This window comes from Talpa occidentalis, unplaced genomic scaffold (assembly GCF_014898055.3).
Source record: "Talpa occidentalis isolate TD23 unplaced genomic scaffold, MPIMG_talOcc4v2.1 talOcc4.11, whole genome shotgun sequence".
NCBI classification, from domain to species: Eukaryota; Metazoa; Chordata; class Mammalia; order Eulipotyphla; family Talpidae; genus Talpa; species Talpa occidentalis.
In genome coordinates this window covers 72,223,876-72,251,397 of record NW_023601104.1, presented here as the reverse complement: position 1 = coordinate 72,251,397, position 27,522 = coordinate 72,223,876, and the positions used below count along the sequence as shown (strand labels likewise).

Here is a 27,522-nt window from a genome sequence, read left to right as displayed (position 1 = left end):
CACCCACTTCGTGAGGCTGAGTCAAGGATCAAATGAGGAGAGGCAGTAGACCAAGACAGCCTCTTAGCGTTATTGTTTGGGTGGATGTTGCAGGAGTGGGCATTGTCCTTCAGGCAACTGATAATGACCTTCACGGCTGGGGGGCTAATCTGAGATCAATTTGTGTATGCATTAGGCCACTCTTGGTTGCAGGTAATAGTAAATCTTACCCAAATTGGCTCACAGTTGAAAATTCCAGGGGCAGGTAGGCCTCAGGAATAGTATGATCTAGAGAGTGGCCATGTTCCTCAGGAAGCCTGTATGTTCCAGCTTCTCAGGCTGGTTTTCTTTCAGATAGGGAACTTATTGTAAGAGTCCCAGGTCACTCATTGCACTATCCCTAAGAGGAAGAGTTCTTCCCCTACCATCAAATGGCCAGGCTTTGCTCTTTGGACTCCCTTGGGTCACACGCATGGCTCTGAATCAATCTCTGAGCCTGCTGATTGACTTAGGCCTGGGTTACTACCAAACCTGAACAAATTGCTGAAGCAAAAAGGGACAGATTAAAATGATTGACTTAGGGGGCCTCCCTGGTGGCACAAGGGGTTAAGTGTAGCACTATGAAGTAATCTGCAGCCTCTGCAGCACAAGTTCAATCCCCAGCCAGCAAGGTGAACCACATGGCACGGCAGACCTCTCCTGTCACCCCGCTGCTCCCCTCAGCAGTGTGTTTCAGTAGATCTGCCTGTTCTGCTCCCCACTATGTCTCTGGTGAATTCTCTCATTCCCCCCCACCCCGGCCTGTAACCCAGTTATTGTATGCATAAATAAATCTATAAAAAAAAATAAATGATTGACTTGGGTCAATCAGGGCTTTGTCCTGGAAGTAGGAAGGAGGGTGGCAAGCCTTTTAACTGTCACAGTTGGCGTTGGATGAAGTGGATGCCAACTACAGTTCCACTACAGTTCTCCATCACAGTAAGAATCCACTGTTGTGAGCCTCCCTCATGGCGCAAGGTGTAAAGTCTCAGCACTGTGAAGCCATCTACAGTCCCCGGCTGAGGAGCTACCCACATGGCACAGCAGACCTCTCCTGTCTCGCCCGCTGCTCCCCTCAGCAGTGTATTTCAGTCCATCTGCCTATTCTGCTCCCCACTCTGTCTCTGGTGAATCCTCCTCCCTCCCCCCATTTCCCCACAACTCTGGCCTACGCCTCAGCTCTTGTATGCATAAATAAATAAATCCTTAAAAGAAAAAAAAAAATCCACTCTTGCAGAGAACTATGGTGATTTGCCTGTCTAGCATCCATTTCCGCTAGTGGCTACAACACCAATTTGCATTTGGGACTTTATTCCTTCCCCATTCTTAGACTATGAGCCTCATTTACCACTCCTGGAGGAGCACGTGACCAGGACTTAGACTATGCAATGCAGTACATTCCGGCCACTGGACTTCTCAGAAAGACTCAGCCAAAGCCACTGAAGTGCAATGAAACTAGAAGGGAGGCTGGGATAGTGCCAGCTGTTCATGTCTGCTGAACTTGACCCTAAGAGAATGTAAGTTCTGGAGTCATTACTGCTGCTATTTCACAACCACATGGAAAGAGCCTGAGGTTGGAGCTAATACAGAGACAGAAGGGGGAAACCTCCTAAAGCCACTCACACAGCTAATTCCTAGATGTTTCAGTTTATGAGTCAACACATTTCCTCTTTAAGCCAGTTTGGGTTAGGTTTTCTGTCAGCTGCAACAGTGTCTTAAATCATACTATTCTTCCTGTTCCAGGGGACTAAATGCCCTAGGCAGTGCACCAGGGGGCGAGTGTTTGCCCCCAAACTGTTACCAAGAACATTTGATGCTTGACACTAATGGTATGTGAAAAACATCCCAGCCATGAAAGATGTGGCTGAACGCTGAATGAAGATGGCTGGGATTTAGTCTAGGCCAAGGGTAGGCAAACCATAGCCCATGGTCAAATCTGGCCTCTACCCATTTTCATAAATGAAATTTTATTGGAAGCCAGACCACTTTGTGACAGTTTTGTGCAAAATTGCAGAGCAGAATCACAAGAGTGATTGTGTGGCCTGCAAAGCCTGAAGTATTTAGTATTTGGCCCTTTACATAACAAGTTTGCTGCCCCCTGGTGTCGATGATGGAAAGCAAAATAGTGGCAAACTACTTCCCCCACAAACACAGTAGTCACCCCTTATCCACGGCTTCACTTCCATTTTCAATTACCTGTGGCCAACCAGGGTCCAAACATATTATGATTATCCAGTAAGGTATTTTGAGAGAGACTACATCCACATAGCTTGTTACAGTATTGTTACAATTGTTCTATTTTTATTAGTGTTGTTAATCTCTTATTGTGCCTAATTTATAAATTAAATTTCATCATAGGACATATGCATAGGTAAAAGCACAGTATACATAGGGTTTGGTACTATTCATGGTTTCTACTGTGGATCTTGGACCATATCCCCCTCGGGTAAAAGGGGACAACTGTACCTATGTCCCCAAATGCAAGCAACACTGTGTAGCCCTCTATCACACACCTCTGGATCCTATTAACTTCAGGTCCTATTATCAGCGTTAGGAAAGCAACCTTGGAATTTAACTTATTCTAGCCAGTAAACGAGATGTCCTATGACTTTAAGATTTGGTGTATACAGTGCCTATATCTTAGTTGCATTGGCCAAGAGTTTCTAGGAAGCCTGAGGACATAAGAACATTCATTTCGCAAATCCCTCTGAGTCAGGTTGCTGAAGCTACTGGCAAACTCCTGCAGGTACCCCAGTGACCCACTTCCATAAAGAAGTGGGATCAGTGCAAACAGTGGGAATATAAGTTCTTCAGTTCTCATAAGAGAATGCCAGTATTGTCTTCCGTCCTGCTGACATCTGAAGCCAATGCAGTCCACATCTACCATCAATACAGTGTGCTCAGAGCAACCAGGGGGCGCCATCTTTAATTCCTGGCAATCAAGCTCCTGCCAGAAGTGCCGCATAAACAGGAAATCCTGGTGAAACATCCAAGGGCATGGAACCAACCACTCTCCGGGATTTTTAAACTCCATCTCTCTGCAAAGTTACATTACCAAGAAAAAACGTGCTGAGATAGCAGGGTAGCCCTCAGTGGAAGGCCATCCTCCTTTCTCGATTAGAAAATCAGCTCAGATTGAAGCAATCCCTTGCTCAATCACGCCAATTACTCACTTACTTTCAGTACCTTACAGTTACTGGTGGTACAGGGTTATGCCTTTTTTGTTGTAGTGATGGAAAGGATGCATTTCAGTATATTGTTCTTGTAGTTGTTCTTGGCAGAGCAAAAATAACCAGGGCACAGGAATGACATTCCAGGGTGTAGATTTGGTCTATGCTCTGAGGACACCCTCTTCTTTTCAATTGAGGAGGGTCAGGCCACAGAATACCCACCTGTTTAGTCTCCTTTGGGAATGTCTCAGCAGATGTTAAAAGGCCATGTGACCACAGGGTTCTGCCTATCCCTACCACAGCCTCCTGCTTCTGGTCAAAACATCCACCCACCATCGGACGCCTATGTTAGGGCTCTGGAGTACAGTCCCTGCTCACAGATCAGGGAAACAGACCAAGTGTGTGCAAAGTGCTAGGACAAACTGAATTGCTCCAGGGAGCTTGGGAAACACACAGCTTTTTCCACTTCCCACTGTGTCCTCCACTGGAGAAGGCACACCTGAGGGCAAAACACAGGTCAGACCTCTTTGCAATCATTAACATGCCTGGAGTCGCCCACACGGGACTGGCAGTCCCAGAGCAACCTTCAATAAGTCCTAACACTTGGGCACTGTGAAAGTGTTTTTTGGTACCAATCACAAATAAGAGACATCACAGAAAATGTTACTTTTTTTATTTCAAGGAGGTAATACATAGTCCGATATGCCAAAGCAACAGGGAATTAGAGGCAGCAAATGGCCAGTTTTTGAGAAGAGCCTCATGCTGCGTCTCCAAGCTCCCGCCTGCCCGCAGCCCACAGCCGCGTATGAAGCTGCGTCGGGGACGTGGAGCTTGCCGTGACTAACAGTGGACAGAGAACTAACTCAACACCCACTGACTGAGAAAGGGCTCTGTGGGCAGCAAAGCCCTGCCCACCTGTTACCAGGCTATTGCCTTAGCAGCAGCCTGTGTGTCTAGCACTTGATTTTATTTCTGTGAGCCTGGAGTGGGCAGGACGTGAATAAATCCTGAGTCAGAAATTTAGGTAAAAGACTTAGTAGTGTTAATACTCTGGGCGAGAGAAGACAACACTGTCTTGGAGGAGGGTGGGCTGCAAGTCTGGCAGAAGATGGAAACAGGCAGAACGGGCAAGGGCTGAGGGTGCTGCCCTGGGACTATCAGAGGACTAGGTGCATCAAGGTTCATGATGGGGTAGGTGAGAGGGCGGGCGCTGGGGCTGCTTCCTCTGACACAGAGTTGAACTAACGGTTCATTTTCCACTCATAATTGGTTTCCTGGGTCTAAATCACCACACCTGGGGCTGAGGCACATCCTACCCAAGCACCAAGCGCAGCCTTGGAGAGTCTAGCCGCCCAGTTCTCCAGTGTTGGGGGCAGGGCCTGGCAACTCAGGGAGGCCTTTCTCCCCAACCCCAGCTTCTTTCCCTTGCAAATGGCCAGGGTTGGAGGTGAGTGCCTCAGGCACCACCTAGTGAAGACCCAACATGGCTTTTTTCTGAGAACTCATTTTGGTGGGGCCCAAAGTACCACCCTAGTGTAAAGGCAGACTTACTTCTGCCCACAGAAGGGTGCCTTCCTGGCGATTTAATGGTGACATGCAGGTGGGAATCGCAGCAATGGTCCTGGAAGCTGTAATACTCATAGGCGTCATTCATTTCAGTAGGACTGAAGGGCAGGAGAGCTGGTGGGGAGCTGGCAGGGAGGGACTGCTCTTCCCAGCATGCACTGTTCCCCAACCAGGCTGCCAGGACTGACAGATTTTTGGTTTTACAGATATGGAAAGAATTTTAAAAAACCACACCACTGTGTTCTCCACAAACCCAGAGCCATCAGTTTTGTTTTGTTTGACAAGAAAGCACAAAGAACCACAGCTCCATAGTGACCAAGGCTTGTGCTGCAGGGATCGCACTAGTATCGAAATACATAAACCTTGGCCGACTGGGGAGGTGGGTGTGCACAGAGCCTTGGGAGCCTGTGTCCTCTAGTCAGTGGCAGGCTCCGCTGTTGCTTCATCCTCATGTTCCTCAAAGCCTGGGACTGGCTTCTGCAGAAAGTGCATGGTGGCCTGGATCACCTTATCTGGTCCAATGTTGTACACGGGGTGGGTGGGTTGCTGCAAAGAGAGCAGATGCCAATTAATCATCTCAGTTATCCTTGGAAATGTGCCGTCTCTGACCCATAAATGCACTTCTAAGAATTTTGCATAAGGAATCATCAGAGATACACAGAGACCTACCATACAGGCCCTAAACCCAGCAATGTATTACATACATAGCGGCACAAACACACACACACGCGCACACACACACACACACACACACTCTCTCTCTCTCTCTCTCTCTCTCTCTCTCTCTCTCTCTCTCCCCACTATGAAGAAGAAGGGCTTATTCTGGGAATGTCAAGTTTAACATCAGGGTATTAATTAACCAAAATTACCAGATTAAAGGAGAAAAACTAGATGTAGTAACAGCATTCAATAAATTTTAACACTAGATTGTTACTGAAACAACAAATTAGCAAACCAGGAATAGAGAGGAAGAGCCTTAACCTGATATGAAGTACTTGCCAAAACCCCACAGTAAGCACCCCCGGTAAGGTAGGATGAAATTATGGAAGCCAAGACAGGAACGCCCTCTATTATTCTCCCAGCCAACACTCTGCAGGGATTTTAGGCAACTTCACAAAGCAAGAAAAAAAATAAAATTCTTAATCAGAAAGGAACGGCAAAGACTGTCCTTATTTGAAGGTGACATTATATTCTATTTTTTTTTTATAATAAATTTTATTTTTATATTCCCCATACAATTGCAGCCCCCCCATTCTGACCCCATCCCTCCCCCCACCCCCGCCCCCCTAAAAGTGTCTCTGGTTCATAGTTTTTTGTTGATTTTGATTTTCACTTTCTTATAGTTATTCGTTTTCCTGGTCCCTTATTTAAGTTTTCTAGATTCCTGCTATGAGTGAGACCATCCGGTATTTTTCTTTTTCTTTTTGGCTTATTTCGCTGAGCATGATCCCTTCCAGTGCCATCCATGTTGCTGCAAATTGCATGTGTTTATCTTTTTTGAATGCTGAGTAATATTCCATGGTGTATATGTGCCACATCTTCTTGATCCAGTCATCTATTTTTGGGCATTTGGGTTGTTTCCAAAGCTTAGCTATTGTAAACAGTGCTGCTATAAACATAGGGGTGCAGGTGTTCTTTGGAATTGATGTTTCTGTGTCCTTTGGGTAAATACCTAGGAGTGGAATTGCTGGATCATATGGAAGCTCTATGTTTAGTAGGTCCAGAAATCTCCACACAGCTCTCCACAGTGGTTGGACCAGTTTGCACTCCCACCAACAGTGCAGGAGAGTTCCTTTTTCTCCACACCCTCGCCAACATTTGTTGTTGCTAGTTTTTTTAATATGTGCCATTCTCACTGGTGTAAGATGGTATCTCATGGTAGTTTTGATTTGCATTTCCCTGATGACAAGTGATGTTGAACATTTTTTCATATGCCTGTTGGCCATTTGCATTTCCTCTTCAGAGAAGTTTCTTTTTAGCTCTTCTGCCCATTTTTTGACTGGATTCTTTTCTTTGTTGTTGTTAAGTCTCATCAGCTCTTTGCAGATTTTTGTGATCAGTCCTTTATCATTAGTGTTGGGTGCAAAAATGTTCTCCCAGGTGGTGGGGTTTCTCTTTGTTTTTGTTATTGTCTCTTTTGCTGTGCAGAAGCTCTTTAATTTGATGTAGTCCCAGCTGTTTATCTTTGCCTTCACTATCGCTGCTTTGGGTGATGTGTCTGTAAAGATGTCTTTGATGTGCAAATCACGTAGTGTTTCGCCTATATTTCCTTCTATGTATTTTATGGTTTCAGGTCTTATGTCTAGTTCTTTAATCCATTTTGAGTTGATTTTTGTGTATGGTGTGAGGTAGTGGTCAAGCTTCATTCTTTTGCATGTAGCGACCCAGTTTTCCCAGCACCATTTATTGAACAAACTTTCTTTGCTCCAATGCATAGTCTTTGCTCCTTTGTCAAAGATTAGTTGACCATAAATCTGTGGGTTTATTTCTGGATTTTCTATTCGATTCCATTGGTCTGTATGTCTGTTCTTGTTCCAATACCATGCAGTTTTGATGATTATGGCTTTGTAGTAGAGTTTGAAGTCTGGGAGTGTGATGCCTCCATTCCCTTCTTTTTTTTTCAGGAGAGCTTTGGCTATTCGGGGTTTTCTGTGATTCCATATGAATTTCATCAATAATTGTTCTATTTCTTTGAAGAATGACATTGAAATTTTGATTGGAATAGCATTGAATCTGTATATTGCTTTTGGAAGGATGGCCATTTTAATAATGTTTATTCTTCCAATCCATGAGCAGGGGATGTCTTTCCATTTCTTTGTGTCTTCTTCTATTTCTTTTAACAGTGTTTTATAGTTTTCTTTGTATAGGTCCTTTACCTCTTTTGTTAGATTTATTCCCAAATATTTGATTTTTTTTGTTTCAATAAAAAAAGGGATGGTTTTTTTGATTTCTTCTTCTTCAGATTTATTGTTTGTGTATAGGAAGGCTACTGACTTTTGCGTGTTGATTTTGTATCCTGCCACTTTACTGAACTGATTGATGAGTTGAATTAGTTTTTCTGTGGACTTTTTGGGGTTCTCTATGTATATTATCATATCATCTGCAAATAGTGATAGTTTGACTTCTTCTTTACCTATTTGGATTCCTTGGATGTCTTTCTCTTGTCTTATTGCCCTGGCTAGGACTTCCAGTATTATATTGAAAAGCAGTGGTGAGAGTGGACATCCTTGTCTTGTTCCAGATCTTAATGGAATTGCTTTCAGCTTTTCACCATTGACAATGATACTGGCTGTTGGCTTGTCATAGATGGCCTTTATGATGTTGAGGTATGTTCCTTGTATCCCAAGAATTTCAAGGGCTTTTATCATGAATAGGTGTTGCACTTTGTCGAAAGCTTTCTCAGCATCTATTGATATTATCATATGGTTTTTATATTTCTTTTTGTTGATGTGTTGGATAACGTTGATTGATTTTCGGATGTTAAACCATCCTTGTGTCCCTGGAATGAATCCTACTTGGTCGTGGTGAATTATCTTATGGATGCATTGTTGGATTCTGATAGCTAAAATTTTATTGAGGATTTTTGCATCAGTGTTCATTAGGGAGATTGGCCTGTAGTTTTCCTTTTTTGTGTTGTCCTTGTTTGGTTTTGGTATTAGTGTAATGTTGGCTTCATAGAACGTGTTTGGTATTGTCCCTTCCTTCTCAATTTTTTGGAAGAGTTTGTGAAGGACAGGCACTAATTCGTCTCTGAATGTTTGGTAGAATTCATTTGTAAATCCATCAGGTCCCGGGCTTTTGTTTTTGGGGAGGTTTTTGATTACCATTTCAATTTCGCTGCTTGTAATTGGTCTGTTTAGGTGTTCTATTTCTTCTTTATCTAGCTTTGGGTGATTGTAGAGTTGTAGGAATTTGTCCATCTCCTCTAGATTGTTAAACTTGTTTCCATATAACTGTTTATAGTAGTTACTGATTATTCTTTTGATTTCTTCTGTGTCCGTTGTGATTTCTCCTCTTTCATTGATGATCCTGTTTATTTGTGCTTTCTCCCTTTTTTCCTTTGTGAGCCTGGCTAGGGGTTTGTCTATTTTATTGATTTTTTCAAAGAACCAGCTCTTGGTTTCATTGATCTTTTGGATTGTTTTTTTAGTTTCAATTTCATTTATTTCTGCTTTGGTTTTTATTATTTCTTTTCTTCTACTGGTTTTGGGGTTTTTTTGTTGTTCTTTTTCTAGATCTTTGAGCTTCGAGATTAGGTTGTTTCTTTGAGTTCTTTCTTGTTTCTTGATGTGAGCTTCTATTGCTATATATTTTCCTCTTATTACTGCTTTTGCTGCATCCCATACATTTAGGATATTGGTGTCCTCCTTGTCGTTCAATTCAAAGAATTTTTTAATTTCTTCTTTGATCTCCTCATTAGTCCAGGGGTCTTCCAGTAGTGTGGTTTTTAATCTCCACGAGGTAGGAAAGTTCCTTGCCTTCTTTTTATGGTTTATTTCTAGTTTGATGCCTTCATGGTCAGAAAAGATGGTTGATATGATTTCAATCTTGGTGTATCTGTTGATGTTTGTCTTGTGCCCCAGTATGTGATCGATCCTGGAGAATGTTCCGTGTGCGCTTGAGAAAAATGTGTACTCCGTTTTTTTGGGGTTTAGTGTTCTATAGATGTCTGTTAAGCCCAATTGCTCTAGGTCCTTATTTAGAGCTTTGGTTTCTTTACTTATTTTTTGTCTTGTTGATCTATCCATTGTTGATAGTGGTGTGTTGAAGTCTCCCACTATGTATGTGTTTTCTCTGATGTCTGTTTTCAGAGAGGATAACAGTTGTCTGATATATTTTGGTGCTCCTTCGTTTGGTGAGTATATGTTAATGAGTGTTATTTCTTCTTAAAGTATTGTCCCCTTGATCATAATGTAGTGACCATTGGGGTCTCTTTTTATCTTTTTGAGTTTGAAATCTGTTTTATCTGATATAAGTATAGCTGTTCCTGCTTTCTTTTTTGGTCCATTTGCTTGTAGGATTGTTTTCCATCCTTTAACTTTGAGCCTATTTTTATCTTTTGTAGCTAAATGTGTTTCCTGGAGACAGCAAAAGGTTGGGTTTTGTTTCTTAATCCAGGCTGCAACTCTGTGTCTTTTTATTGAAGAGTTTAGTCCATTTACATTTAGAGTTAATATTGATATGTTAGCATCTATATTTGCCATTGTGTTTGTCTTTCCTTTGATTTTATTTATTTATTCTTTTAATGACTTTTTTTTTTTTTTTGGCCTTCTTTCATTGTTATTCGTCCCTCTGAGGTTCTGGCTTTAGGACTCCTTGTAGTATTTTTTGGAGTGGGGGTTTAGTTGCAATGAAATTCCGGAGTTTCTGTTTGTCTGAGAAGGTCCATATTCTTTCTTCAAAGAGAAAGGAGAGCTTTGCGGGATAGAGAATTCTTGGTTGGCATCTGTTTTCTTGGAGTCTGTTGACTATGTCCCTCCATTCTCTCCTTGCCCGTAGTGTTTCTTCGGAGAAGTCTGATGTCAGCCTGATTGGCTTTCCTTTGAATGTTATCTGTTTCTTCCCTCTTGCCAGCTTCATTATTTTTTCCTTGTCCTGGATTCTTGGGAGCTTTACTATTATGTGTCTTGCTGTATTTTTCCTTTCGTCGTGGAAGTTTGGTGTTCTTCTTGCTTCTTGTATATCAATTTTCAGCTCCTTCTTCACATTTGGGAAGTTCTCTTCAATTATCTCTTTGAATATTTTCTCTGTTCCTACATCTCTCTCCTCTCCTTCTGGTATTCCTATAACTCTTATATTTCCTTTCCTCATGGAGTCAGATAGTTCCCGAAGTCTTTCTTCGTTCTTTTTCCTTCGTACTTCTCTTTCCTTTTCTGTTTTGGTTCTTTTTATTTCTGTGTCTTCAAGATTACTTATTCGTTCTTCCATTTCGTCTATTCTGCTTTCATTGCTTTTCCCAGAATTCTTTAGTTCTTCCATTAATTCTTTGATCTCCTGCATTTCTTTTACTTCCCTCTTTAGGGACTCAATTTCATTCTTCTGATCGTTGATTATTTTTCCCTTATCATTGTTTTCCTTTATGACTTCTGTCAGTTTTTTAATCACGGCAATTTTAAATTCTCTTTCTGGAAGGCTCAGAAGTTCTTCCAAGTTACTGTCGTTGCAATCTGGGGGCTGCTTTCCTTTTTGTGGTGTGCTTTTTCCCTGGGGAGTTGCTAGGTTGCGTGTGGTTCTTCTCCTCCCTACTGTCTGTTTTCTAATTTGCCGTATGCATTGGGACACTGTGTAGTTGGGACTGGCCGGCATCTTGGGTGAGCTTCTCTGCTCTCCTCTGGTTCCTCCAGGAGTCATCTGTCAGTTTCAAGCAGTCTTTACTGGAGAAAGGTCCCTGTTCTAAAATGCCAATGTGGGGACACACTCCCCTGTGTGCCTGGTCTGCCCCGGCGGTGGGTTCCTGCTCCCCCTCTGGGCTTGGAGTGCAGGCCAAAGGGGGTCTGGCGTGGGCGAACTTCCCCCACTCACCTCTGGCTCCTGAGGAAGCCTTCTGCAGGTAGTCTTTACTGAAGAAATGTCCCTGATCTAAGATGGTGATGTGGGACACACTCCCTGTGCGTCCGGACTCAGGCACACTCTTCTGCGCGCCTGGTCTGCCCCGGCTGTGGGTGCTCGCTCCCCCTGTGGGCTCAGACTACTGGTCGGAAGGGGCCCGGCGTGGGCTAACTCCCCAGCTGGCCACTGGCTCCTCTAGGCGCCTCTGCTGGCTTCAAGTCACTAGGTGGCGCCAGAGATCTCTCCTGGAGCCCTTGGGGAGCTGATTTTCCACCCCGTGGGACAGGGAATAGAGCGGGAATGGTAGGGTAAGCCTCAACGGCTTTGGGGTGCTGTGTCTGCCTTGTGCCCCACCGTCGTGGGGAACCCATGCCCCTAGTTTCGTGCCCCGGGTGTCAGTTCCAAAGCCCTCAGTTCCAGGACTCAGGCTGTAGCCCAGTTCAGTGGCGCGGGAATGGCGCCTTTTGAATCCCGCTCCCGTGCCTGGGCGCCTGGGCCTGCTCACTCAAGGAGGGACCTTCACCTCAGTGAGGGCCTCCGCGCGTCTCCCCGCAAGCCTAGGTCGCAGGCGCGGGGACCTGGGCAGCTGCGATCTGGGTCCGCGTTTGCTTTTCAACTGCGCTGCTTTTCCGCGCGCGATCCCGATTCCCATCCGCACTTGGTTTTCCAGCGCGCCGCTGTTCCGCGCAATCCTGACCGCGATCCGCGCCTGTTTTTCCAGCGCGCCGCCTTTCCGCGCAAGCTTACCAGGCGGCCCGGGGCTGTGTGCTGGTGCTGGGCTCCTCCCCGGGGGCGGGGTCTCTCTTCAATGGCGCCCGGAGCCGTTCACTCACCGCAGCGGCGGATCCTGCGGGGTTCTCCACAGCTCCCGTTCACGGGGTGTGGTGGCTGCAATAGTTCCTTTCCACTCACAGTCCCGCTTGCTGCGTCGTTTGTTCTTGTTGGTCGTTTTAGTTTGTTCTTTCCCTCCTCTCTGCGGGTCGGAGAGTGCCGCCTCTGTGGGCGGGGGAGGGGAGCAGGGTTCTGCGCTTCCCTCCCTTCTGGTCCTCTTTTATGGCCACTTTCTTCTTCGGGCAGTTCGCTGGCGTCACCCGTTTATCTTCCGTGTCCCAGTTCTCACTGGGACCTGCCGCTTTTCCTCCCTATTCACTTTTTTTAATGGGAGATCTTACTCGCAGCGTCTCCTCGCCGCCATGTTGCTCCGCCCCCGACATTATATTCTAAACAGAAAATCTAAGAGACTCTAAAGACAAGCTATTACAACCGTGAACAGAGTTCTGTAAAGTGGCTGTATACAAAATCAAAATATAAATATAAAACACTAGGAAGAATCAGTAACAAAATATAGTGGAAAATACTCAATTATGAATAGACACAAAACTATAAATTTCTTAGATCTAAATCTAATAAAAGAAGTCTGACTAGGAAGTGTGGGCTCAGCTTAGTACTGTTGTGAGTGTAACTGAAAGGCCTGCATTAGGGAGGGACTCGCGGTGCCATCTAGTGAGGACCAAGACGCAATCAATTCTCTCCAGCCCTGCAAGTGCCAACCAGAGAAATGAAAGCCAGAATGTCCTCACACCACAGTCGTAGTAGCAACACCTGAAACCATCTCCATGGTCACAGATAGAGGGACAGAGAAAGAAATCAGGGAATGGCTATCCAAGGAAGAGCACACAGCAGTTCGAAGGAGCAAACTACAGCAACGCATGAACACAGACAAACCTCAAAAGTGTGATGGTCAGAGAAAAAGGCAGCGCAGAGTAAGTGGCACAGTAGATACCATTAGAAAAAGCTGGAAAACATTGTTTATGGATATATACATAATAGCAGTAGTACAGAAACATCTACGGGCATGATAAATGTCAAATTTAGGACAAGGTTACACAGGGGGGTGGGGGGTGGGACTATGGAAGGAAGTTGCACCAACAAATACAGAAAAATGTTAAGACTTGAAAAAGCTAGAGTGGTTGTTACTTTGACTTTCTTGATTACTAGTGAGTTTGAGCCTCTTTTCCTGCCTCTATTGGCCATATGCATTTCTTCTGTTGGAAATCTTTCTTGACAATCTGCACAGGTCTCATTATTTGGTGGCTATGGTTGACCAGTCAGATTCCCGTCGTCTCCTGTGACCAGGCCAAGGGCTGGATGCAGTGGCGAACATCCTGCCGCATGGGTCTGAGAGATCTTGAAGAAGGCAGACAAACATGAGTGGAACGCACCTAATACAAATTGTGGCGAGTGCTATGAAGGCCACAAGGCACCATGGGTGACTGCGTTTACAGAAAGTGGGCTGAGAAGGCTACTCCGGAGAGCCACACAGAAGCTGAGGCGTCCCTGGGACGACATCTTTGGAGAAGGAACTAACAGTAAGTGGTCCAGTCTCAGACTCTAAGATAAAGTCACAGAGGACCCCTCACCTGAACCCTGAGTTTGTCGAGATGTGTTACCTCCACAGTTGCCTCCTCACGAACGGGCTATAAACCAGCGGCGGGGACACTGCGCTCCCAGGTGGCCACCCGCAGGGCCCACATAGAGCTCTCTAGGTGGAGTCCCCTATCCTGGGACCCTGTGGAGAAGGGGTGTTATGCCTCCTCAGTTGGCCTTACCAGAGCGTTTTCGGGCACACCCAGGACCACATCGTGCAACATGGCTCCACTGCCGAAGTGCTGAGCTATGGACAGCCCACTCAGACAGTAGCAGGTGTGGTAGAAATCCCGCAACCTGTGGGGACAGGATGGCTCTGAGCAGGAGCTCCTCTGCTCCCCCAAACCCCAGCAATGCCCCTACCCACAGACTCAGAGGCCAGGCTGCACTCATACATACCCCTGCCCTCCACGCAGCTTGCTCTAAGAAGCCTGGTTTTCCCCAGTGGCATTTTTTCAAAGCCCCCTCCGTCAGCTCTGTTCCAGAGCAGGGCCAGTCGTTTCAGAGCTGGTCCCTTCCGCTGGCTCCCTAAAGGGCTCTCCAGGGTAGTGCTCGTGCTAAATTAATACCTGTCTCTTGAAAAATACTGACTGTCTATGAATGGGTCAGATTTTCTTGCTGGAGATCAGTCTTTATCTGGGCCTTCTGGATGCTGAAGTAAGAGCAGAGATGTGGGGGGGGGGCATGGTGGAGGAGGCAAGTGGCAAAGGGAGCAGGATTAATTTGATTTCCCTTTTCCTTTTATTATGGCACATAAAGGTACTAATCTACTCTACAACAGTTGTGATTATAATCTCTTTACAGCACTCGGGGATTTTAAATTCCTATATCTGTTCTATTTAAATCCATTTAGAGTTTTTGTTTGTTTTTAAAAAGAAAACATGGAAAGCTACCAACCCAGCAATCTATTTACTTCTCTGGGGAGGGGGGATGCACACGTAACCTAGGAGAAAGGCACCATAGGTGCCTGGGTCAATGGCACTCCTCTCCTGATTAAGGTGCTTGTCCCCATCAAGCAGCTGGATGGATGGATGGAATCGAACACCCCGACTTTTAAACCTACTGAGAGCAGCTATGAGTAGGCCAAGTTGCACACCTGTTTCTGCCTTCCTACCCCTCCCTCCCCAGAGAGAAGTTACTCACTTGCCAGGTTTATCCAGAAGCCCCCCGGCAGGGCACTGGCAGCACATGAGGATGTACTCCTGCAGGGCCTGCTGGTGAAACATCCAGTGGCTCATGCTGAGTGCAGGGTCACCTGTTAAAAGGCAAAGGATCAGTTGCTCAGCCTGGTGAAAGTCCAGCACGGAATCAACAACCTCTTCGTGTTTCATCACCCAATGGTTTCCCTCTATTTGTCTACCTCCTGGAATCATTTTGAAAATTACATTCTCTTTACCCAAGAGCCACGACATGTCCCTTTTCCAGCAACTTGACATGAGTCCAAGAGCAGCAGTTAAACGTGAAGGCCACCCTGTTACCTTGGATGACATCCCAAGCCACATTTCTGGTGGGCACGGACTAGCTGTTAGGCTCAGCTTTTCAGATTGATGTCTGTTCAGCTCCTGACTTGGTCCACAACTCCTTACTCCGTGCTTAGAACATTTCCTCTAGCACGTTTCAGAACCTTGCTAGCTAGACTCTCCTTAGCTAAGAGACTCTTCGGGGAATGTGGTAAGGATATGTTAATGTGTTTCCCCCCCCCCCCCCACCCCCCCGAGTCTGAGTTTATTCTAAATCCAAAGAGAATTCTCCAACTTTTCTCTTGGCTTAAAAATTTTCCTGGGCCTCCCCTGGTGGCGCAGCAGTTGAGCACTGGGTTGCGAGGCTGCCCACAGCCTCTGCAGCGCCAGTTCGATCCCTGGCCACCTGCGAGGGTCCCACAAAAAAAAAAAAAAAAAAAAAAAATTCCTAAGAAGCATTACTAGTAACTGCCCTTCTGGTCTATCTATTGGCCCTGGCAGTTCTGACAATCCCACTAAAGTACTGACAAGCAACAGAGTTTCTTCATTTTGAAGTTCAAGGGTCAAAGATTCTGTGGGTCACACAGTAAGTGGGGAGAAGGGACAAATTGTCAATAGACAGATGTATGCAGAAACATTTACATGGGAACTGATATTTAAAAATACACACATAGGATATGCATTATTCTTTGGTCAATTTTATTCTTTGATATCTGACTCCAAAGATAACCAAACAATCTGTAAAAGGCAATCAAAAGCTAACTTTTCTGTCTTCCATCTTCATTTGTTTCTAGGCATCTTTCTATATAGCTATAATTATTATAATTTTGTATCTTATGTTTTTCATTTAACATTATGGACATAGCTTTTCTGTTCTGCTACATCATCTTCATTCCATCATTCTGAAAAGCCATTCAGGAAGTGGACACACAAGGTAACTGCACCCACATAAGCCCTGGGCCAAAACTCTCATATATAGGAGTACAGAATCTTCTCTGGTAAAAATTTAAGCTTACAATCAATGCAGCAAATAAAAAGGACATATAAGCAAAATATTTAATTGTGGGATATTTCAATAAGAAAAGGACAGAAAGCAGTCATTTAAAAAAAAATTTAAACAAGAGAAACAGATGGGGATGGTCGGAAAGCGAGCATCGTTTTCTGGGTTGAGCATGGATGAGGTACATACAGCACTGGACTGTCATTTGGGGCCGTGCACAAAACCACTCACCTCCAACACCCGAGTCATGCTGGGCCCCTGGGGATCCTCACCGTAGAATGGGCCCCGGGAACTGAGCCCAATGCAAGGAAGGGTAGGTTCAGGTCTCCCGTCTCGGGCGCACTTGGGGACACATGCTTGCTGAAGCATTGGCAGAATTTAACTATTTTCCCTCTTTTTTTTTTTTCCCACTTGTGAGCACAGTTGACTTAGCAGAAAACAGACATAGATCGTGACTGAGATTTACATGATGGGACTTCACCACTTCTTCTATTTCTCTCCAAAGTTACTTCCAATTCCTTACAATTATAAAAAATGCTGCAATAAGCACTTGTGAATCTTCTCTATTTAATTTATTTATTTTTCACATCAGATGGGTAACATGCTGATGGAAGGACCAGGTCTGAGGGAACCGCCTCTCACATGCCAGCAGGAGCAGCCAGTCACCACACTTGGGGGCCACACAAGGTTCTCATCTCTATGCTCAGGATTATTGCCTTCAAATAGGTTCACAGGAATGTGTTACTCAGTTAAAGGGAGTAAATAAACATTTTCTAAGGTTTTCAGTAGACACTGAGAAACTGCTTTATAAGAATTTATATAGCCATCAGAATTTAAAATTTTACTGTATTATATTCCAGCCTGGTCATTTGTTTTGATCTGCATGTCCTTGAAATTTCCCCCCAACTTTTGTTTACTAGTTGCATTTCTTTTTGAGAGCATCTATTTGTCCTTTGTCCTCTGAAATCCAACAGTCAATTTTATTAATCTAGGTTTTGATTCTACTTATCCCCTGTTGGTATCATATGCTACACCTGCTTTCCCCTGTGTTTTCATTCTTTTGTTTTGGTTATGTGATTTTTAAACAGTTATAAATGTACAGTTGACATATAAGCTGTAATCATACCATTGATTTTTGCTTTGTGATTTCTTCTTTAGGAAAGCATATTTCATGGGTTCAGGGTTTTTAGGGGGTGATGAAAATTCCAGAATTGATGGTGGCAAGAGTTGTATAAATCTGTGAATACACTAATAACCACTGAATTATAGACTTTAAATGCATGAATTGTATGGTATGGGAATTATACCTCAAGAAAACTGTTATTTAAAAAAAATTAGGATGACTGCATTAAACAGCCATACAAAATATACCTTTATTTCTTATGCTTTAAGAAATAAGACTATTATTATAAGATAAATGATAACCTAACTCTAAAATTGGAATTCAAAAAGGAAGTCATGTTTATTATTAAGAAGATTATAGAGTATTTGGGTTACCTCCTACATTATTGAAGTTGAAAAACTCAAAGTTCAGAAACTTGACAAGAAATTCCAGAGATCCTGAACTTGCACACCAGCTCATATAATCATAGTGAGATGAAGGAGATGATTATAGGGTGATACCTGTGCACTGGAATCAGTCTTTTAAATCCTTTATACCTCTTCCTTAAATTACAGATCCCCATTATAATGTCATTTTGCATTTTAAAGGTTCCTTTAATCTAAGAAATTGAAAATCTTTCCAAACTGTAACACACAAGTGCAGCCACATGTGGCTCAACATCAGCAGTGGAGAATTCAGGCCTGAGGTGTGTCCCACAGGACCTGCAAGAAACTAGTAACTATCAATCCAAACACAGACTCATGGGTTTGCTGCTTTCTTACTGCTTCAGAAAAATGAAACAACTCACCAATATTCTAAATAAAAATAATTCACTCTTACACTCAAATACTGTCTTCTACACACATGCGTGAGGCAGTCACCTGGTGCATCTGCCACGCCACTTGCTGAGTCAGGGCCCAGCCAGGGTTATTGGGTTGAAGGGCATCAGTCCCTTCTTATGGTCTCAGCACTGCGGTCCTCACCTTGTAAAAATGTATCCATTCACTTACTAAAGTGAAAGCTGTAATGTCCATGGTAAAAAATTTACAAAGCCAGAGTACAGTTCAGAAGGATATAAAATTTAAAAAGTAAGTCTTCTTCTGTCTCCTACCTTTCTCCCAACTGTAGCCACTGTTAAAAGGTTTCCACAGGCTTCCAGGGAAAGCAGTGCAGATGCTGCCTGTGTGCACACACCACTCTCGGCGTGGCCTCTCACACTCCAGGTTGTGCCCCAGAGAGTGTCCCATTTCAGCCCATTGAATGCAGCAATTATAAGGCCAGGTCATGTTTCCCTGATAACCTTTGGAGGCAGTTGGGTCGTCTGCTATGAAAACTCCACTTCAACAGACATCCTTTGAATATATATCTGTAGATAAATTCCTAACAGTGCATTTGATGGATAGAAATAAGTATCTCCAAACTGCCCTCCACTAACAGAGCAGAGTACCAGTTTGCCCACACTCTTCCTAATAGAGGGTATCAGGTTTCAAATCTGCCAGTCTGATAGTAAAAAATGAATAGTGCCCCACTGTTTTATTTGCATTTCTTTAAAGATCATGTTTAGGTTTGATTGATGGCACCTGCAGTGGATACACGCAGGGCTGTGATGCCACTGCAGGCAGCAGTGAGGTATTACAAAGCAAGTCACTTAACCTCACTGTATTGTGTGTTTCCTCACCTGAAAAATAGGAATAACATAGGATTGTTCTGAAGAACATATGAGAGAATATACGTGAATTATTTAGTGTAGTCCTTGGCTTATGGTGAGTGCTTGGCTTATGGTGAGTCTCAGCTGCCAATGATAGTAGCAGTTGTAGTGGAGTTATATACATAACAAATGGAACTACATACACACTGTTTGGAAACCTAACTTTGATAACAGTATATTGTGTCTATCTTTCAATGCTGCAACTTCTTTTGAATCCCAACATTGGCATTTGAGTCCCAGCTTCCCCTCATCCCTGAGCCCTGCCTGGTCCAGTCCAACATGAGCCTTGTCCTAGGCCATGAAAAAAGCAGAAAGCACCAAGATTCCAGGCAACCCTTCCACAAGCAAAGCTCTGAATGTAACTAGTCCTTGTGATACAATAAAATGTCACCCAGGGCCCCCTGAAGATTTTGGCAGGTAGCTCCTGTTATATTTTGTTCCAGATTTTCCTGGCAACTGCAGAATGATCACCTCTTATTTCTGCCAAGGATAGATTGTGAGAGGTTAATGGTTTTAACAGGGGCTCAACCTCACTAGCTCCAAATAAAGAGATCACCAAAACCCCAATTTATTTCTGGTCTGTGAATGTTAAACTCTTGGGGAATTCCCTACTATAGTAGCCAAGTCAGAGACCATGAGGCTCCACAGTCAGGGGACTGATGTTTTAATGCCCTGAGATGAAAGTCCGGACGCCCCAGGCCTGGCCTGGGAGGGACTGGGTGAAGGATCCTCACGGCAGACAGAGGAATTTAGGGAAGAGGCTCTGTTTACTTCAATTCCACACACAAGTGGCCACAACTCAAATGAAGTTAAGAAACTAAAGAAAGAGGATCAAAAAGAACCAACAAGAAGAATCCCCATATATGTATAAATGGGAGACAGGGCTAGTGAAGAATCATGCCTACACTTGAGTAATTAAATCACCCAACTACTAAGTCTAAAGAAAAGATTTGGGCCAAGGGCTCTCACCGCAAGAACAGAGTCAGCACACCACCACCCCCTCCCACCCCCGCCCCGCATCAGGGCAGCTGTGACTTCCCTCTCCCACTGGTTTCCTCAGAGGCACCCTGTTCTCACATAAATGAGAAAAATGATCCAGTTAGCAGGCTATTAACATAGGAAGGCTCCCAGAATTCATGCTTGTCCCACTGCTTTGGGTTTGCATTTACATTTGAGCTCCAGAGAGATGAACACAGGTCTCCCCAATCCAGTAGTGCAGTAGAACCTGCATTTAGGATTCTTCAATGAAGTTAAAATACAACATTCTTAATGGCAGCAACTACGCAGCCAGCCAGACTCTGTCAGCTTCTTCTCCATGGGTTCCTGTTCTCTGCCCCTTTATGCAATTGCCTTTCCTATTACTGTCACCACCATGTGCTTAGTGTGGGGTTTCTGTTCTGACATGACTATCACAGCTTTGGGAAACTGTAGCTTCACCCCAGTTAAGGCACAGTCACCCTGGAAGGCCCCTGTCCCCTCCCAGCCACAGCCAGACTGAAGCAGCAAGACCCCTTATCTGCTGGAACTGAATCCTCTGCCATTCAGGCCCTAAGGCAGAAGCACTCACAACCCAGGACAGACAGACATTTCAACCCTCCTGAAAGGCACTCTGGACTCCAGACTTGGGGAGCCCCAGAGAAATCTCAGTCCCGTGCAGCCCCTAGCTCACCTTGAGTGTGCAGCGCGCGGTGGAGCAAGGGGAGGAGCCCTGCCTGCCAGAAGGAGTAGCAGCCATCCACCAGCTTGTTGCAGCGGCCCTGGAATCCACCTTCAAACCTCATCTGCCGGCTTGTCACCCATTGCTGAGAATGAGACAGAGATAGGAGAGGCAGTTGTAGGCTAAAAGACACAAAAGTCAGCAAGACAAAATCTCCAGAAGCGAGTCTAGAGAAGGTTTTCCCATCTGTCTTTTAGCTTCTTGGCACTTAAGATCTGGGCTGACTGCTTCCTGCCCTTCCCCTCAGGGGAAGGCCACAGACACAGTGGCGTCTTTAAAGAGAACTTCTCAAGGCAGCCAGCATGGATCTCGACTCAGTATTTAACAAACAACTAACCACCTTTTCCTGGGTCCCAAATGGCTTCTGATGCTGAGAATAAAGAAGTCAGTTGGCTTCTTAAGAAGCAAGGTTTAAGTAGGAAATGTAAGATAAGACCACCAGAGGCTCATTTCCAATCGCTTTTCCTCTCAGAGAAGCTTTCTGAAAGAAGGCAAGTAGAATTTTAAGCTACATCTCATCAAGGGATCTCAAACTGTTTCTGACTTTTACTTGGCACCTGAGGAAATTCATCCAAGGTCACTAGCAGGAAGCAGAAGCCATTTGTCCTGATTATCAATGACAGCTCTGTCTGGTCCAGCTTCTGCTTCCCTCTCCAGAGGAAACTGGTTGGCTGAAAGAAGAAAATCTTTTATTTGGAACCTGTAAAATGGCTTCGGTGTCACTCAGTGACCACATGTGATAACCACCCTTCCTCACTTATCTCCAAGTTCTCTAAACACACTCTACTACCAAGATCAAGATAGTCATGGGTTTGGCCCCTAGGAATGTGCAAACCATCTGGCTGAGAAGATAACGACCTTTCTATTTCCCTCTCCGGTCAGCACGTCAGCTTCAGTCACCAGTCCTGGACTTACAGAGCTGCCTGACCAAACTGAAAGGGTACAGAAGAGATATTTCCCTGGACCTGGACTGTCAGTAGTCTGAATGGTCCCTGAAAATAGGCACTAAGGAGGACACTCTGAAGGTGGGTTTGGTGGAGGGCTGCAGGGTAGAAGTTCCAGCCCTCCTTTAAGTTAACAGTTGTAAGTGTATCCTTGTCAAGACAACACCCACTGAGTCACAATTCCAAATTCTTAAAAGAAAGACATAATAAAACTTCATTGTAGGTTCAGGCACTAGTATACCCTGATCGGTCTTAAATGAACCAGTATTTGGTTCAAATGGATAATGCCATTTAATGAAGGTAGGCTAAGCATTACTCCAGAAAAGAGAGGATAGGTACTACAGTGCAGGGAAGAGGGGGGACACCCATTCATTATTATTTACCCTACAGATTAAGGGTTTTTTAGTCAGACTAGTTTTTTCTAGCACCCAAGCCCATAGGTTTATTCTTTTCCTTTTGCTATATAAACTCATAAAACCCTTCAGATGTGGGTCCTGGTTCTCCCAAAGCAAATGAAGGGGAGGCAGTAGTTTGGGTAAAAAAAGATGTTAACATTAATTGAGCACTTATTATGTGCCAGGCTGTTTATATATGTTCTCTCCTTTAGCCTTCAAGGAATTGTTACCTCAACCTTATAAAGGAAAAAAATTCAAAGCTAAAATAGATTAGACAATTTCCACAAGATTATGTGATTATGAAGTGGTAGAGCTGGTGTTCAAACCCAGAATCTTGTCATTATAACATAGGCACTAACTAATTACATTCTTTATTTCTGCCAGGGAAATGGGACTTTAACATTTCCTGCCTTGTTGGTAACAAATTTCGAAATGTTTGACAAATGCTTCAGTCCAAGTGCACAAAGATGGCCATTTCAGCATGAACCTTTCAGAAACTTCATGAAGACTATGTTACAGGAGGACTCCAAAGGAGAAGGACAAAATACTGCTGGTTATAGATCTTTGAAGTATAACAGAAACTCTCTAGGAAGCTCACAATAGTTCCCACAATGAGAGTCTGACATCTGAATTTGGGGAGAGGAACTGCATATCAGTTGTAGCTGGTTTGCTCTGAGGTCATGGTTGAGGAGTAAATGCATCCCACAGATACCTTCTCCTTGGTGGCTATGCATGTGTGTATGTTTGAACACTAGGTCTCCAATGACAGTTTAACTAGTTTCTCCCTTAAGCTGACTGTTTCCTGAGTTCATGCTGAATATTGGAGTCTAGACATGAACTCTTAGGCTGCCTTCTCAATTGGATTATTCAGCTCCCCTGGCTCATTTAAATGTAGCTGTTAAATATTCACATAAATTGCTCGGTAATAAAAGTGTCACTACAGAATGCCTTGAAGCTCTTCTCATAGAAGAGTTTTCTCCTAGAAGATTCTTTCTAAAACACACAATAATCTCTAATTCTAAGAGTCTGAAGCTGCACATTTCTGGGAAGTATAAGGAAATTACTCAGGCTCATACCAGATATCTGGGGGTATTCCAGGAGAGTAGAAAGGCAGGAAGAAGGGAATCAAGACTGAGAGTATATGTTCACCCCTTCCACTTTCTGGGAACAGTGCTGAGAGCTGCAACAGCTAAAGCTAAATCTTTACCCCAGTACTTATAATGGGTGAGCTCAAGGCAAGAACTTTGCCAGCTTTTTCCAATCAAACCTCCCAATGCCTGTGTCCAAGTAGTCACATCACCAGGGACCTGGGGTCTGAGAGGAGGACAGATCAACAGACACTTACTAACAAGCTCTTCAAGTTCAAGGAGCGTTCCTTCTTGAGGATGACCAGTGCAGCCAGGCCACAGAAAGTATAGCCACCATGGGCTTCCATCCCTGGCACCCCGCCAATTCCACCTTCCCAATTCTGACACCTAGGAGGACATGGAGAAAAGATGGTTGAGTAGTCTGTGCCAACTAGCAAGTGGATGGATGAGTGGACATGCGTAAGTGCAAGATCACTCAGGTGGCCAAGAATGAGTTCCCTCACACTAGGGCATAATCCATCACAACCCTGAATGGAAAGATGTCAGCTAATTCACTTTAGGAGATGCCTTGTCCTTAAAAAAACAAAAAACAAACAAACAAAAAAACAACCCTGAGAAACACTCTACTTACATCATAAACATAGTACTTCAAATATTACTTTTGGGGATAAAGTTATAAAATCATATACATAGAGACACAGAGGAAAGACACATGGAGCAGAGAGACATGTGAAGGGCCTGCTTGCTTCTCTGCTTTGGATATGCACCAGGGACTTGGGGGACATGGAAAGAGACACATGGAGCTGAGACATGTAGAGATACTTGGAAGAGATGTGAGAGATCTGTAGGGAGACTGACAATGGCAGCCATTACCTTGATTTGTACTTTGATTTTGTTCCTGTGGTACTAGACTTGCCTGGCCCCTTCTGCCTCTTTCCTACAGTTTCCTGCCAGAAGGTGCCTTAGACTTCTGGCAAACTTTTGGACCTCAGTGGCCCAACTTTGGGCCAACCCTGTTTGGCTGGGCATTTGCTCATGAGGGGATGGGTAATGGTGAGTGTTTTATTGGGAAACTATTATCCTTTCTTCTTTTTCTATGCACACTAAAAAATAAAATAAAATTACACATATAGTATGATTACCATAGGGTTAAATTGAAATAGAAAAATAATAGCCAATTCTGGTTATCTTTGAGTACAGGTCTACTATTAATATTGTCCCTTTTTCTCCATTTTCACAAAGTTTCTATAAGAAATAAATACTATATATCTTTATAACTGTTCTAAAAAACTATCTTTCAAATTCTATTTTCCTACATAGTCAAATTATTTATTATCATAATTATTATTTACCAGGGATTAGGCTATATTTTCTAGTCATAAAAATATGCATAATCTTCAAACCAGCAAAATACAGTCATTTGGTCATTTCTAGGAATTAATCCTACAAAAGTTAGAATGTGTCAAAGATCAGACTATAAGATTATAAGAATATGTACAGTATTCCTAATCATAACAGTAAAATATTAAAAACAACCCAGAACCTCAACATTAGGGGGCTGGTTATGTAAATTATGGTACCTCTGTATAACAGAATACTACTTAGTTATTTTAAATGATGTTATTTAAAGACATTATAAATATATTTCATGAAAAAAGCTATAACATGATAACATATTATATGACTTCATTTCTAGAATTCTGGAAAGATATACACCAAAAGAGTGGTTATCTCTTGGTGATGAATTACACGGCAAAGATACAAGATAGTAGCATAATGTTTAGAAATTCTGATGGAGTACAATTTATACAGTTTCCAATTTAGAAATCTCTAGCCAAACAAACTATTAAGAGTGAGACTAAAATAAATATATATGCAAGATCTTAAAAATGTGCTTCCTTAAAATGTGTAAGCAAACCTAGAGAAGGAAGGGCAGGGACTTTAACAAAGGAGAGAAATGAAGTGAATTTTATGTTGGAAGAAAGTTTCTGGATGCCTGCTGTGCGGCAAGCTAAAAGCAATCTGTCCAGACTGAAGCAGGAGGTCAGAGAGTGGCAGGAGGGTTAACTGAACACACACACACACACACACACACACACACACACGAGAATTGATCCATTACCTGAAGTATTGGACTGTATTGCGAGTAATAGCTCTGACAGAAAATTTGGGAATGAATTCATGATACACACATTTTTAAAAAGAGGGAATGATTAACACCAGAAAAATAAAAGTTATACAAAAGAGTAAATATGATCATAATATATCATCTGATTTAGCTGTAAATTATATTGACACAAGTAATAAATACTTTGACAAAAATGTGAAACGCAAAGTAGAATAATACAGCTAGGACGTAATTTCTTCATAGTACATGTGTGTCTATTATATCTCTTCTTTTTTAAAATTAGAAAATGTCTTAAGTGTCCAGGAAAGCACAGCAAATAATATAGAGAACGCATTCATTCTGATATAATCACACATACTCCAGGTTTTTTTCTTCCTTTTTTTCCTGTATAAATATGTAGCCCTATACTAATCTCATTTCCTTTGCTCTCTTCTCCCCAGAAATCACCACTATCCTGAATTTGGTGTTTATCCTTCCCATGCACGCTTTTATATTACTACATATGATTTGTATTACTACATATGATTTTCTCCACAAAAAATACTGAATTGTTTTGCATGTTTTCAAATTTTAAATAAATGTGCTAATCTATATGTTTAACACCCTTCTATTTTACTCATCATCATTTTTGAAATTTATCCGTATAATACATGGAGCTCTAGTTCATTCACATTTAACTGCTTTATTAATATTCTAATGTGACCACGCCACACCTTACATATCTGTCTTGTGCTTATGAATACTTAGTTTGTTTCCACTTCTGGGCTACGATAAACAAGTCCCATGCTTGTCTCTTTCATGCAGGTGTACAGGTCTCTGGAAGAGTAGAATTATTTAACTATCAGCTAGGGCATCTTTGAGACATCACCAAATTGCTTTCCAAACTAGTTCATTTAGACACCCACCAACCCTCTACCCAAGTTTTTGTCCTTGACAATCTAAACTATAATGCAACATTAAAGAAAATTTGGAAAAACTAAAGTTTGTACATTTTTGAAATGCACAGTCCTATAACCCTGATACACCTCTTGTGATTTTCTATTTCCTTCCAGTTCTTTTTCGTTTTCTTTATTCTTTCAGACATCTTGACCACCTCTTAGACATCAGAGGCCTGGACAAATAGCATTTTCTCACCTTGCTATCCATTCAGCAGTGCCCTCAAAGAGGTCTGGAGTGATGATGTTGGTCAGAGAAGCTACCGAGGTGGCACAGTATGCACTTCTGGAAGGACAGAAAGAAAGGGGAAAGGTGTTAAGCTTTAAGGAAGGCCCTAAATAAGGTTCACTAAACTTCCCGGGCAATTGCTCTCTTTGCCTTGTAAGCTGTAATCACCTCCTGTCCTCATTCTTGGCACAGGGTCAGTCCTCCTAGGTCTCCAACTGAGAGGTTTGACATTCTATTTGGATAGAGTTGCTCACCGCATGGCTTCAGTGAAAGAACATGACATTCTATTCTCCCTACCTCCACATGGACAAATCTACATCAGAGGAAATAACAGCCACATCAATTCATGTCAAAAGTGAATTGAGCACTTCTTTTGAAAACCTATAATGGTTCCCTATAATTCATGGTGTCACTCAGGCATTTTGAGGGACTTATTCATTCAGATGTCAGTACTGCTTTAGATACTGGATTTCTGTCTGTTTATGCAAGGACATATTAAAGGTTAATTATATTTTTTCTACAAACAGACTCACTCCAGAGCAGGCCACCAGGGCTCGGTGACTGCTTAGACCAAACAAAAGGGGCAGGAATGGCTGTGCTGTTCACAATAGGGAGTTATCACAGCACTCAGATACGTTCCTTAGGTCTCTAGAGGGAGAAAAGAGCTTTGATTTCAAGCACCCCTCCCATATAAACACATACATATACACACACTTCTAAATTAAAAAGTGTGTCTCTTTTTTTCAGTGTTATCCTACTTGATTTGGAATATGCTTTCCATTCCATTCTGCTAGCCCTAATTATTCTCAGGACACTTTATTTCAGACTCTCCTTTTATTATGGAAAAATCCACAAACTGTCATTCTTTTCTTTCTATAGCTTTGCAAATATCTTGCATTTCAGCTTCATTTTATGTTAAAGACAAAAAACTGTTTCTGATGTGATTTATCAATCCTCTTTCTAAGGAATATAAAAGAGAAGGGAAAGAAGAGTCTAGTTTATAAAGACATTACTAAGCCAAACTTACTGAGGTATTTCAAAGAATCTCTGCAGAAGCTGCAAGCATTATTATCCTATCAGCAATTT

The 27,522-nt window shown here is 43.1% G+C and overlaps 1 protein-coding gene and 1 non-coding gene across 3 annotated transcripts in view; both read right to left on the bottom strand.

The window, feature by feature from the left end:
- Window positions 1–3,856: 3,856 nt before the first annotated feature.
- Window positions 3,857–27,522, bottom strand: part of FNTB (farnesyltransferase, CAAX box, beta) — a 61,783-nt gene continuing 38,117 nt past the window's right edge. For both annotated transcript variants that reach the window (XM_037503509.1, XM_054691072.1), the window contains exons 7-12: window positions 26,407–26,493; window positions 23,402–23,531; window positions 20,670–20,802; window positions 14,874–14,985; window positions 13,913–14,027; window positions 3,857–5,300 (exon numbers count right to left, since the gene is read on the bottom strand). In XM_037503509.1, coding sequence (XP_037359406.1) covers window positions 5,169–5,300; window positions 13,913–14,027; window positions 14,874–14,985; window positions 20,670–20,802; window positions 23,402–23,531; window positions 26,407–26,493 — 709 coding nt within the window. In that variant the 3' untranslated portion in view covers window positions 3,857–5,168. The remainder of the gene's footprint in view (window positions 5,301–13,912; window positions 14,028–14,873; window positions 14,986–20,669; window positions 20,803–23,401; window positions 23,532–26,406; window positions 26,494–27,522) is intronic.
- On the bottom strand, window positions 16,777–16,880 carry LOC119239675 (small nucleolar RNA U13). Its single transcript, XR_005123952.1, has one exon. It is a non-coding gene; the product is annotated as a small nucleolar RNA U13 (small nucleolar RNA).